The 14000-nt window shown below is 43.7% G+C and overlaps 1 protein-coding gene across 1 annotated transcript in view; it reads right to left on the bottom strand.

Moving 5' to 3' along the window:
* Window positions 1-298: 298 nt before the first annotated feature.
* IRF6 (interferon regulatory factor 6) overlaps window positions 299-14000 on the bottom strand; it is a 234516-nt gene continuing 220814 nt past the window's right edge. The window contains exon 8 of the mRNA XM_069238638.1: window positions 299-3565. Coding sequence (XP_069094739.1) covers window positions 3338-3565 — 228 coding nt within the window. The 3' untranslated portion in view covers window positions 299-3337. The remainder of the gene's footprint in view (window positions 3566-14000) is intronic.

Genomic DNA, 14000 nt, shown 5'->3' on the forward strand with positions numbered 1-14000 from the left:
CAAGAATACTGGGGCTTCATTGGAGTATGGTTACTACTACCCAACACCAGTGGTGCTTAATGTATCATGCTTTATAGTTGAAAGGCAAAGGCGAACCTCTGACCTGCAGGCTACACAGATTAAATGAGCATCTTAAAATGGAAAAAACATGAAATATCTTCAGACACAGTTATTAAATATTACCTTGAAGTAGCTCCCAGGTAATATTTAATAACTGTGGGAAGCTTCATTCAGGAACCTCTTGATTAAAAAGGCCTAATATACCTATATATACGCACAACAAAGAACAATAATAATGCACTGTTTTGTACAATTTTATAAAATCAAGTACAATACAACAATATTGCTATTTGTGGAAATATGAAGCACATATTCAAGAAACAATGAACAGATGGATTCTCAACTGTAGTTAAAATTGATGTTGATATTATGTGACACTGATATCTAAAAACACCACCAATAAAATCCCAGTTACAGCATGACCGAACATTGAAATAAACCAACTTAAAAATGTGTAATATCGACCTTTAAAATCTCTTTATCTATTTATAATTTAATACAGACATTCAATGACTTATTTTGTCTATTTACACTATTAGGGTGAAGATTGAGGGCATACTATTTACTGATAGATACAATTTAAAACTGTGGATGATGTCATCTGCACTTGTGATTGTCAATATAAAATTTGTAATAAACATAAAACTGTAATAACTACATATTTCACTGTAACTGCTTACCAACAAATGTAGGTGCTAGATTTAGATCAATAACAAATGGAGGCACAGGTGGTTCATTTCCAAAAGAAAATACACCAGAAATCAATAGGCGCATATGGGAGACAATTGGAAAACTTGTCACTTGAAGTCAATTTACCTGTTTAACTGTTAGTCACTGTTAACATATATGCTGCTACAGGACAATCTTCAGGATAGCAGCCATGCCCGTATTCCTAATAAAGCTGTGATGCAATACATGAACCTGTCTATTACATGTTCTGTATGTCACCTACCACTCTAACAAGTTTGTCTCTAAATCAAGACTGAAAGCATGCTTCATAAGTAAGAAAAATCACAATTCTAACCACTCTTCAGCACCAAAGCCATTAATTAGAATACAGAGATTTATCCAAAATTGGAAACTGAAATGAGAATAATTTGACATAACGACTTAGTAACATGAAGATTAAGAGGCAATAGTATTAAACAGGAGATATTCCAACGTAACAGTATAAATAACTAGCCTCATAATTCAGCCTCAGTTAAGGTACTATTGCCTTGTATGAAACAAAAGAACTCTCTCAAGACATAACGTGCTATATTAAAAATCAAAAGTCTTTGGTAAAATAACTCTAAATATATTCAATATTTTGTTGCCATTCAACTGGCATAGCTATACAGGAGGAATATTGGTCATTAATCCCCATATGGCTGAATAAGAAGGAAGATCTGCAATGCCTTGAAATAATTTATTGATAAGGCAGACCCTTTTTTGTGCAACAGGCAACCTTTAATGGTGAACGACAAACCTGATTTAGAAAACCTGAGATTTTAGCGCATTCTAGTATTTCAGCCAATAGGCTCATAGGAGAACAGAAACCAAAACATACTTGCAGACAGGGGCGGCTCCTCCATAGGGGAGGAGGACTGTTACTCCCACACCCGCCTGCAGCGGCATCTGCAAACCTTTTCCCAAAGAACGATCATAAACTGTGTATATGTTTGGTTTTTGGGAAAAGGATCGGGCCATGGGGGCGACGTGCACTGAGCGCATGTGTTTGGCCGGCCGTCTTGGGCCGGCCAAACACACATGCGCACAGGGCTCTCTCCAACCCAGCAACAGTGTTGCTGGGCTGGAGAGAGTCTGCACAGGCTCCAAGTCTGCCTGGGAGCGCCCAGCCAGGGTGCTCCCAGGCAATCCTGACGCTGCTCTAAGCAGCGTAAGGATTGGCGCAGGGCAGGCTGGGAGTCTGTGCCTGCTGCACCAGCGAGAACAGAGGAGTCAGAGGAGCAGCACGGGAGCGAAGGGTAAGTGTTTTTTTCAACAACAAAAATCTATTTAATTTATTTCAAACCCCTCCCCGCTCGCGCACACCACCCTGCCCCTTTCAGTAGGCGCGAGCCAAGACTGCTTGAAAACTAGGCTTCTAGACACTGTCAAATTAAGCTGAAATTATTCAGAACACTGCAGCTAGATGGTCAGAAAGCCTGGTGATGATCACACCCACCAGGGAATGCCACTCTTGAACCTCTGAGCTCCATTCAAGACCATCATCTTCATTCAGGAAAGCATATGGAAAAAGCAAATACATTATTCCACGGGACATAATTTGTTTCTGAAAACAAAACACAAGTTGCTCAAATAGCGAATGCCACTTCACAATTAAAGGAAGTGAGACAATCTATAATTGTTTAAAAAAGAAAAACTAAGTGCATAAACTGCAACAATTTTCAGCCTGGAAAGTACGTCCAGTTTTCAGTGCTATGGAACATATGTTCCACACTCAAACTATGTGCTTTGCATGTACTGCAGCTGAGATGAAGTGCGTCATGTACAAGAAAATATATGGAATTAATTTCACAAAGGAAGGTATATGCCTCAGATCTGTATTCACAACCTTGTAGTTACTGAGCTTTCACAATGCTCATCAATAGTTGTGTCACTGTAGGTCTTATCACCCACACAGACCCATGTACCTTAAGGTAATAATTCTGGGAGAGCAGTTAATGTGTGTGGAACCTCAAACTAGATTATATTAGTGGATAGTCCATTCCCACATTAAGAATAACCCAGGCTCCATATGCTGAAGAGTTGCATTTTGAGGCAAAACCTACCCACAAAAAAAGGAAGTCTGCATTGGAGCCTGGCTGAATCGTGAAAAAAACAAGAGAGTATGCAACAAACCAATGCCCAAATGCGAAACAAACAAAAGAAACCGCTAGGTTCTTACAAGCAACAAAGTTAACTGGTGATTGTAACATTTACTTTTTATATAGTGGTTAAACCTTACTAAGTTATTTATGTACTGCAATTCGGCATGCATTGCTATAACCCACCTCCAGCATTCTCAATCAGATTATCTCAGTTAGAGGGGCCAACACCAAAAAATTGCAACTTTGGCCCTCTGGCAACAGACAGACGTCTGCAGCTGCTAGATAAAGGTGAGTGGCAATATGGTCAAAAGCGCACCCTTGCAAACACACTGTACTTGTAATAGATTTGAGCTATGTTGCCATTTTATCACTGATCCTCACTAGACAGGCTCTACATGTGAGTTGAGGGACTACGTAAGGTATGGACACAGAATGCTAATCTGTAGTTCGCCAGCTTTCTACAGTCATTGTGCCGGCATTGCCTGTGAAATATGCATACTGGTGGGCTGCATATGCCAGCTCTCTTGGCCCTGGTGGTTCTGCAGGAGGCGGTAGAGCTGCTTGAGATGGGCAACAATGTTATCCTTGATATCTGGTGTGGAGATCTGGAGTCGAACACTTCCGCTGTCGAAGGACCGAGTGAAGTCTCCTGAAAACATTTCAAACATCATCCTGGCCACCACGGGAATGATCTGTTTAAAAGTTTAAAGATGGAGAAAGAAGAACACTTTCAGTGCCAAATGCTTGAACAAGAGGTGCTTAAATTGTTGTGTTTAAACAAATAAACCAAAATAGGTAATAAAGTTTACACAGCACACTAAGACACTGCTTGGAATTCAGATGGTTAGGGCTTGTTTACTTTCATGAGTTGCTGATTAAAAAGGGCGTGGGCTAGTGGTTGTATGCATTCTGTGGCTGCACCATTCCCCATATAATTATGCATTTACTACACTGGTCATATAATTTGCATATTTACTTATTTATAAATGTTTTTAGCTCAAACAGATAATAGTGCCAAACAACGCGCTATGTAATTTGCCATTTTTGCATAATTTACATAACTTTGCCATATTATGCGTTACCCATGCTGCACAATCCTTTTGGGCCTGACAGTGATATACATTTATATATGTACGCGGTCACCAGTAGGTAGTTATAATTAGGACCTAGTTTCTATGGAAAAAGCTGTTTTTTGCTTGCCTATATCTTTGGCACCACTTGACGAATCCTCATTAAATTTTCCCAAAAATATGACAGTCATGTGAGCTGCTGTCTGGAAAATTTTGGGGTGATCCATCAAGCAGGGGCTGAGATAAAGGGGGGGGTGAAATTTAGAGCATTACCAATGTTAATTCCCTTAGGAAAAATTGAACAGCAATAGCGCAAAAACTACGGGACGAAATTACACCAAATTTGGCAGAAAGGTATCTCTTGGTCCAGAAAGAACCCTTTTTAGGGTTGAGCGTGGGCAAGTGCTCTGGACCATGTTGTAATCTCTATGTGGGGCAGCAAAGTTGTGGGTCTGCTCACATTCCTTCACAGAGCATTCTTCCAAGACCAGATTGTTTTTCACTCCTGACTTCTGTAGTGCCACTGTGTCTGCTCAGGCAGCTAGTATTGGTGGTGTTGTGAGGCGGGTGCAAACTCTGATAGCATGAAGGTGACTGTGGTGCTTAGTGTGTGCAGGCCGGAATTAAATACCACCAGCTGTGGGGTTGAGTTAGGGGCTCTCTATTCCTGCCGCCCCAGGGCAAATATAAAAAAAAAAAAAATGGGGGGGGGTTCCCTTTGGGACCCCCCATTAGCCCCGTGGACCACCCCACACTGGGGCTACATTGAATTGTGAGTGGGGCACCACCCCCCGGTCATCTATATACATATGTGCGCGGGCCGTGGCCCTCCCCCACCCGAGAGACCACCCCACACCCCCAGGGCAAACACAATTTTTTTTAAAGGGGGTCCATTACAGACCCCCACGCTCTAGGGACCACCACGCCCGGGGCTATCTTGATGTTGGAAGGGGGCCTCGCGGCCCCCCTCATGGAGACACTTATGGCCCTGGGGACCGCCACCCCTGAGGGCCAGCTCCTGCGGGTGCCCACCCCGGGCATAGCTGTATGCTGTGGCTTGGCTGCAGCTAACAGTTAACTATAACTGCATAATTTCACTGGTTTTGTAGGTTTGAAGTGTTAACCTCACTGTAACATCCCTGTAACATTTGTTTTTTTCAGTGACTATATATTTACATATTTATAGGTACATAAAACCAGGTGGATACAGGTAGTGAGTTACAGAAGGTGATTTATATTGTGAGTGTGACTGCGGTCCAAAAGATGAAGGATGCATTCAGGACCACAAAGGATTTCAGATTATTTTTCAATATGGAATTGTGGAGTAAACACACTTGCTTTGCATTCGCCAAGCCCAGGAGTTAGGATTATTTGTCCATTGCAGAAGTGGAGCTTCAACTGGGGCACCTGCTACATATTTATTTCTAAGTGCCTTCTGTTGAGGTTTTATTTCTGTGAAATGAGCATCATGGCCAGAATGGAAGCTCACCTGCTCGTCTAGCCAACAAGAGTCCACAATTTTGCACAAAATGACTATCCAACAGGAGCACTTTCTACTAGTTAGTAAGTGCTACCTTGTTGGTTAAATGTCCATTGTGGGGCGGGTGGCTGTGTGACCCTCCCCCAACCAATCTCGGCCCCGGGAACCCTACCGCCGGGGCCGGGCCATCAATAAATGGAGGAGGGGGTCCTTGCAGCCCCCCTCTCCCCTAGCCGATTTGGCCCTGAGGAACCCAACCCCCCAGGGCCCGACCTTTAAAAATATTCATTTTTGGGTGAGGGGGCTGCGTTACCCCCCTTCACAGGCCGATTTCAGTGCCCCACATCCCCAGAGCCCCGCCATGTCCCCGGTGTGCCCCTCAGGGCACCCAGTCACCATCACTGGGGACCACGGGGGGAGCCTGAAGGTCTCCACGGTCCCAGATGGCTCCCCACCTCCTGTGGGTAGACAGCACTCCTGTCACAGACAGGGAGCTGCTAAACATGCAACTCTCTGTCTCTGAGAACAATTGTTTCCTCTGTTTCCCTGCCAGCAGAAACTGAGGAAACCTTTGCTTCCAGTAAGCGAAAGCTGTTTGAAACCTGATGGTGCAGTGTCCAACATTTTATATGCTGGACATGACTGCCCAGTAAGTAGAGGGCCATGACATAGTTGGGGACCATACAAATATTACTCCATAAAGCAATGTCAGCAACTGAGGAATGGTCCCTATCATATAAATCTGAATATGATCTGGACATTCAAATTTATTATCATTTAAAAAAAAAAAAAAAAAAAATGATTTTGCTGTTACAGTTCCCGTTTTACTGTAGCACGAGTCTCGTGGATATGAGTGATATACAACCGAGTAATGAGTCTCTAAAATTGAATAAAAAGCAAAGGAAGGCCTAATGTTGTTCATGTCCATATCAGAGAAGCACCAGCGCCAGCCCTGCCAAGTACCACGTTTCAGGGGTTTGAGCAACTCATTTTAGTGCAGGTGGCCACATAACTGCACTAAAATGCCTTACACGCATATAGAGCTCCTTGACACTGCGGGGATCATGAGGCGCTCCATAAGTATACCCAGGCACACTATATCTGTAAACCAGTGTGCTCAGCTCTGCCTGCCTGGCAATTTTGTCTGACGGTGCCTGGGAAACTGGTTGCTAAAGTGACGAGGGCTGGTGAGCAACATTGTTTCAATTACCATGCTGTGTGGCAAAAATAAGTTCTGCCTGGCCTCTTTAAAACACAAATAGCAGGCTACTAGTTTAGCCAGCTCATGTGGGGCAGCAAAGTTGTGAATCTGATCACATTCCTACACAGAGCATTCTTTCAAGACCAGATTTTTTTTCACTCCTGACTCCTGTAGTGCCACTGTATCTGCCCAGGCAGCAAGTAGTGGTGACAGCATGCAGGTGACTGGAATGCTTATTGTGTGCAGGCCGGAGTTAAATACCACCAGGGTGAGTTAGGGGCATCACATGATGACTTTCCCAGCTCTCTACTCCTGGCCCCCAGCCAGCCCACGAAACCAGGCTACGTGCACTACAGCACCATCCAGCCAGACACAGATGACAGCTCTGCACCTGCAGTGGACAAGGTGGCACCCCGAAGACCCTCATCCGAACCGAGCAGAGAGCTCCCCAGATGCAAGTGGAAACCACTGCCGGAGGGTGGACATGTTGCCAAGGCCAGCTGCACTCTGTATGAACTGCTTTCTGCCCTCTGGAAGGATCTGGGGTCTGGAGCGGTGAAAGGCAACAATGGAGATTGGAGTACAAGACTGTCAAGAGTGCATGAGTGATAGGGTTGTAGACTCATGGGGAACACTTTGATGCCCTGATTGCGCAGTGCAGCAACTTTTTTTATTTTTCTCCCAGCCTTACGATATGCCAGTTGTCAGGGTGCTGTTAAATCTCTGCTGCACTTCCAGGCCCAAAATACAGCAGAGAGAGCTGACCAAGAAGAGCTGTGCATTTACCTGCCACTGTGTGTCCGCCTTAGCTCACAACTTTCGCCTGCTGCAGCAGCCCGGGCCCCCGCCCCGCTGCCCCAGTACACCTTAGACAGAAGTTCAAGAGGAGGTTCAACAGACCATTCCCACGCCAAGAGCTCAGCTGACAGTCTCAGACACACTCCCCAGGCACAGTTTAGATTGGCAGCCTGGATAGTGGAGTCACACACACTGTTAGACTGCACAGTTCGCTCACCTGATGATATCTGCAGCATGTGCTTTAACCGTACTAAGCCACAACAATTCCATTTTGCTTAGAGGCATGTTTTTCGCAATTCATATTTCAGACTGACTCTAAACGCTTTGTTCCACACTGAGAATTAATGTTATGTATGTGTGATAAATTATGGTGATTGCCAGCTCCATTCAGTCTTAAAAGCCTGGCTGTGGGTTAGTGACCTTCCATTTCAGAGTTTTTGCAGGGTTCGCATGATATTTTTAGAGCTTCATATTGCTCAAACAGGTATGATTTCTGATATATATTTCTGTGCAGTTCCCTGTTTGATTTTACTCACATTAAAGTGTAATTCTAAGTGTCAAACAATGGGCAGTTGAATGTCACTCAAGTATATTGAAGCCATGTAAATGTCACACACAAGCAATCTGAAAACTTGGCAGCAATCCAGCTCAGACTTTAATTGAAGCTTAGGTTGTGGTCGGACAGAGGATCAGAACTGTCAATTTATTTACCACCACCAGTATTACCCAGCAAGGTAGACAATGCAAAGATGCTAAGGTATGTGAAGCTCTTAAAATTGCGTAGACCATTGTGATTAGATGCACAGTCATTTTTTAATGCAACAATCAATAAACTACGTGGTCATTCTCAGAATAAACATGACCATGTTTCGTATTTTAACTTTTGCGACTCAGTCCTAAGTCTTGCCAGTGAAGCTATTAAATTGTCTGTTGCTAAATTGTAAATTCACTGAGTTTTAAATGTGCATTGTACTGCCATGTAAAAAACAGCCTGCAGCCTACACCGGCATTTTTTAAAATAAGCATGTGCTCCCCTCTTGTGGCAATTTCCTGAACTACTCGTTCTTTACAATTACTCAGACAAAATCGTGTGTGCTTGTGTGTGTGTGTGTGCGTGTGCGTGTGTGTAAAAGGTTGCAGTGAAGTAATGGTTAGGATATGAAGTTACTCGTACAAAGCCATAGAAATTCAGCAGTTATAGTAAGACTTATTTCAAGTAACTATAACTCGCACCCTAGGGTAAATATAACTTGCACCTTTTCCATGCACATTTTTTTCTGCAATAATTTGACTGTTAAAGTTTCCTTTATATGTTTAATGATGTTATAGAAGTTGTCATGAGTGCTGTCATATCTGGGGTTGTTAGCAGTGCATGGAGAGGGCCCCGGGCCCAGCCTAATTATTATTATTTTTTTTTTTTTTTTAGGGAGGGAGGCCACATGGCCCCCCTCCACAGGGCCGATCACAGCCCCGGGACCCCTCCCCCCCCCCCAAGGCGTGGCCTCATGTTTTTGGCGTACGGGGGCAATGGAGAGGGGGCACATGGCCCATCTCCACAGGGGTGATCTTGGCCCCAGGGACCCCATGCCCTGGAGCCCAGCCATGTGACTTGGGCGGCCCTTAGGGCACCCAGTCATAATGCTGGGAACCCTGGGGGGAGCCTGAAAACCCCACGGTCCCAGATGGTTCCCCACCTCCTGTGGGAGCCAGCATGGCTGTCACAGAGAAGGAGCTCCATCTCTGTGAGAGCAGTTTCCTCTGCCTGCATCTCCGCGGGAAGGCAGACAGAGGAAGCTCGCTCTGATGAAGGGAGAGCTGATAAACAGGACACCCTGGGACATTGCAGGAGCTGGCCCTGGGGGTGGGGCGGGGGCGTGGCCATCCCCAGGGCCATCACTGGCTCCTTGATGGGGGCCACGTGGCCCCCCTCCATGGTAAAGAGCCCCAGGGAGGTGGTGGCCTCCGGAGCTTCAGGGGGTCCGAAACAGACCCCAAATTTATTTTTACATTTGCCCCGGGGAGATGGTGGTCTCTGGGGCTTGCGTGGGTACCCCGGCATTCAATTTGGAAAGTGCCCTGTGGAGGTGGTGGGCCCAGGGGCTGCATGCAGGTGGGCCCCACATTTAACATTTTAAATGTTCCTGGCCCACCTGGGGGCTCATTATAAAAAATAATGGGCGGGAGCGCGCAACTTTTAAAAAAGAAATTTGCTGCAAATTTGTGACATTTTTTAAAAACATGCTTTTTAGCCCGGGGGGGGGGGTCTCCCTGGGACCCCCACCACCAGAGCTAGGGAGACAGTGTGTCTCTATCCTGGCCCCTTTTTCTTTTTTCAATGCTTTTTTCTGGACTTGGCTGAAACCGAGTCCCAAAATGGCTGCCAACACTTCCTGGTTTGAAGTGTTGGCAGCCAACCAGAGCTGTGCATTTCCCTGCACAAGTTCATTTTTTTCTCGCAAATTATCGCAAAGGATCTGTGGCCCTAGATATACAAATGTATTTTCCCTTTAATATCTCCTAAGCTACTGAACGGATTTACACTAAATAAGCGAAAGCACAGTCTGCATATGGAAAGCTAGCTTTCTTCCACATCGTGTGTAATTCCATCCAGTGGTTCGGGCTGTAGATGTGTCTACAGGTCCTATGAGAATTAACATGGGAAACACAACTTTTTTCAGTCCCCGCTTGACGGATCACCCCAAAACTGTCTGTGCGCAACAAGAATCACCGGACCACTTTAAAAAAAAAAAAAGTCATTAAGATTCATCAAACAGTGCCAAAGACATGGGCAAGTCAAAAAAACACTTTTTCTATAACTACCTAGTGATATAGTTAGGACCAACGTTTCACGTAGACAAAGATTTTTTTCACAGATCTGATAAACAATGAAAAGAAAATACCCTACTCACACACAAAACTCCTGCTGCAGACGGCCGTGTGTAGGTTTTGAGTGCATGCGTGGGGTTGTGAGGTACTGGCCACAGGCTCTGGCTGTGGTTGTATTAACGTAAGGAAATTCTATATTACTTTGATAAAAAAAAAAAAACAAAAAAAAACCCAAAAAAATCACTGAAAAAAACAAAAAGGTTACAGGGACGTTATAGCTAGGTTCACATTTCATACTTATCTGAAGAAACTATAACTTGTGCCGTTAAGTAACTTTAGTAACAATAAGGGGACAACCCAATATGTCCCTGTAGGCTTAGGTATTAATGATATAAAAGTAAAGGTGACAACAAGGGACTTATTTGTATCAGAATAATTAAAACTAATTCATCAATGATTCTGAGATTTTCAAAAGATAATAACATCCGAATTGATTTTTAATGAAAAAGCAATTGTATAGATAAGTTAAATAAGATCGAAACAACAGGTGTATAAACTAAAAATCATGCATTTTTAAGAAATATGACTTTATCCATCAACAATTTGTAGGGGTACTTATGCCAAAAGTTGAAAAGTTACATCAACATGGTAGATACGATGTTACCAGCGTTCATAAACAGCCAATTGTCCAAGTAACAATAACCCACTCGCTCAGAGTAACCCACTCACAAACATGTCCAAAGTAACAATGCAAAAGATGATATTCCACAGCTTCAAACTGAACTTGACGGTTAAAGGTGAGTTAGGTTGAGCGTCAACGTTTTTGGTCTTGGAGGCAAATGTCTGAGACCATCATCAGAACTTGAGATTTATTTTAACAAATAGATGTCCCCCAGGGGTAAGGAAATGTCCAACCATCAATACATTGAAACATATTAAAATGTATACACACCTGCAGAGGAAATGATGACTAGAGAAAACCAAACTGAAAATTTCAAAACGCATCAGAGTGCACACAAAAGAACGTCAAAGAGAATTTTAAATTACAATTTATTTGGGTGTAAATACTCTCTCTCTATTAGCACCCAATCAAAAGATATCACTTACTAAAAGTAATAAGGTACCATACTGTTGGCCTTAAGGGCCTACTTTAGGAGTGACTAATATGTATTAAAAAAGAAAGGGATTAGGCCTACCAAAAGGTTTATTTTGCCTGGCTGAAATAGCAGTTTAAAACTCCACTGCAGGCTGCAGTGGCAGGCCTGTGACATGTTTTAAAAGGCTACTTCAATGGGTGGCACAATAAGTGTTGCCAGCACACTAATAGCATTTAATTTACGAGCCCCAAATACATTCAGTAACATTTACAAGGGACTTACAAGTAAATTAAATGGACCAATTAGGGTGTAAGTTAAAGTAGTAAAGTGCACAGTGTACTAAAGTTAGCAAAAATAAATCCAGCAAATTGGAGGGGTAAAGACAAAATGTTTGAGGGACCATGTCAAGGATGTTCGGTCTAACACTTGGGAACCAAACCACACCAGACTGAAGAGAACCAATCAGGCCGAAACCAGTCTTTGATTGCTTGCATTCCAGTTTAGAGAGGACTTGGTTTGGCAGTTCGGGCTGTTCCTGCTGGAGCATGACTTAGATTGTTTTGCATATGGCCAGGTCTAATGTGAGGTGGCCTGGTGTGCAATGAAGGATGTGTTGGAATGCCATCCAGAGTGACTTACAGTGGTTTGACTGCTAGTGGTTATACTTATTTCAAGCATTCCTTCCACCTCCATTTGGGTGTTTGATGTAATGGCCCAAGTAGCCACGTGTATACCCAGATGTGGGTTCCTTGCTCACTCCACCAATGGAACCCAAGTTACCTGAGTCTGAAAAGGCCAAATCAGAGACAAACCTGTCTTGAATTGTTTGTGTTCCAGTACAGAGAGGAACTGGCTTGGCAGTTCGGGGTGAACGGTTCCCTATTGGGGAAGTGAAGACTGATTTGTTTATAACTGGGTCTAATCTGAGGTAGTATGGTGAGCAAAAGAACAAAGGGTTGGAACACTGACTGACTGTCTGACTGATTACAAGTATTCCTCCCATCACCTTTTGTGTGTTTAACTTTAGCTTTACCCAATTAGCGGTTGCTGGGATGGGAATGCTACCTGCATGTTTCATTTAAGCATGCACCCCTGCGTCTCTCTCTAGTAGAGCACATTTCTGTTCATTTTTTGATTTTCACATCAACTCACAAGAATCATGAATGTATGTTGAGATTCTGAAAAAATCGGATTGAGTCCCATAACACACCAAGTGCACCCCTCCTTTCTGCAAATAACTACTGTCATCTCATCAGCAGTGGTGTCAGCAAGCAATTAAGTTGTAGTTGGAAGTCTTTTACTTTTTATGGGCATTCCCTATTCAAAAAAATGGTCTGCCTTTTTCTCTCAATCAGGTCATTCACTCCCTTTATGTTGGACATTATGAGGAATATATATATTTCGGTCTGTTAAAATGTGGCAGAGTGATCATTTAATATGTGCAGTGTGTGACTTCAGGGATCGCAGAATCAGTTTGGCTCTCCTATATGTCATAGTAAGCAAAATGGACACCCTGATAGACAAACCAATGTGAACTGTATAATTTCTTTAGACTTTTGAAAGAACTTGTATCCTGTGAAGGAGAGGAATATTTGATGAGTCAGAATGACTCCTGCCCCTCTTCTGCTTCATTTTATTCTAGAGTTATACTGAAGGCAGTTTTGTGGGCTCACTAGGATGGGTAAGGCCCTGCTTTTTTGTGCTATTGTCGCAAATGCCCCGGGCAAGGCAGCACTGACTCCACCTTCATGAGTGCCAAATCATCAGAACAAACAAATGTAGCTGACGAGAAAGCGTGAGCAGGAACCAACTCCACTTACAACAGAACAAACCCAAAACAGACCAAACCTGAGGAATCCACATTCAAGTCTGCTAGCTGAGCATAAATATGGAGTCAAGTCCCCGAATCACTGTGCCACGAAATCTTAAAACCTTATTGGCATCCCATAAGAGTGTGTTGGAGAACTTCTAAAGACACAAGGGCTGGAATCTCTGTCTGAATATCAGTCTCCTCACCAGTTTGAAAACAGGTCATTAAGTACTACTGAAATCCTGCAAAGAGAAGCTGCTGGAAGGGGGCTGAAGGCAGAAGCTACCAACACAAAGAGTGCAGCTATCTATAAAAGTAACATGAACCCCCAAAGACTGGAGAAAGGAGCTGTTTATCCAAGATTGAAGTATCAAGCCCAAAGCCCACAAGTGAACTGGCACAGATGGAGCTACTTAGATGAATCTACTCACCCAAAGCTGTAGTGAGTATTCAGTGTCTGTCTGTATTTCCTGGCTGGGTTGGAGGCCTATGCTCAAGTCACTGTGACTAAGGCGCATGGCACCAGACCAACATTATGTATTGCGGCACCAACAGCCAAATATATCGCCACCAGGCTAGGAGGCAATGTAATAGAGCACTTTCTTTTCTGCATCTCTGTCGCAGCCCAGGGACCTTGGTGCAGAGCAAGCTCCAGTCCACTAACAGACACATGTAGAACTCTTGTTCTTCTGTCCTTACAATATAGTCCAATGGGATTGGGCTCTTTAATAACCTTTGGGTTGGGAGCTTTCTTTGGGTCTAATGATTGCAAGAAGATGCCATGAAAGTTAACCCAAATCAACAACACTGGGTTTTAAGCAGCATCTCAGCATCCACTGCTCGAG

This window comes from Pleurodeles waltl, chromosome 6 (genome assembly GCF_031143425.1).
Source record: "Pleurodeles waltl isolate 20211129_DDA chromosome 6, aPleWal1.hap1.20221129, whole genome shotgun sequence".
Classification (NCBI taxonomy): domain Eukaryota; kingdom Metazoa; phylum Chordata; class Amphibia; order Caudata; family Salamandridae; genus Pleurodeles; species Pleurodeles waltl.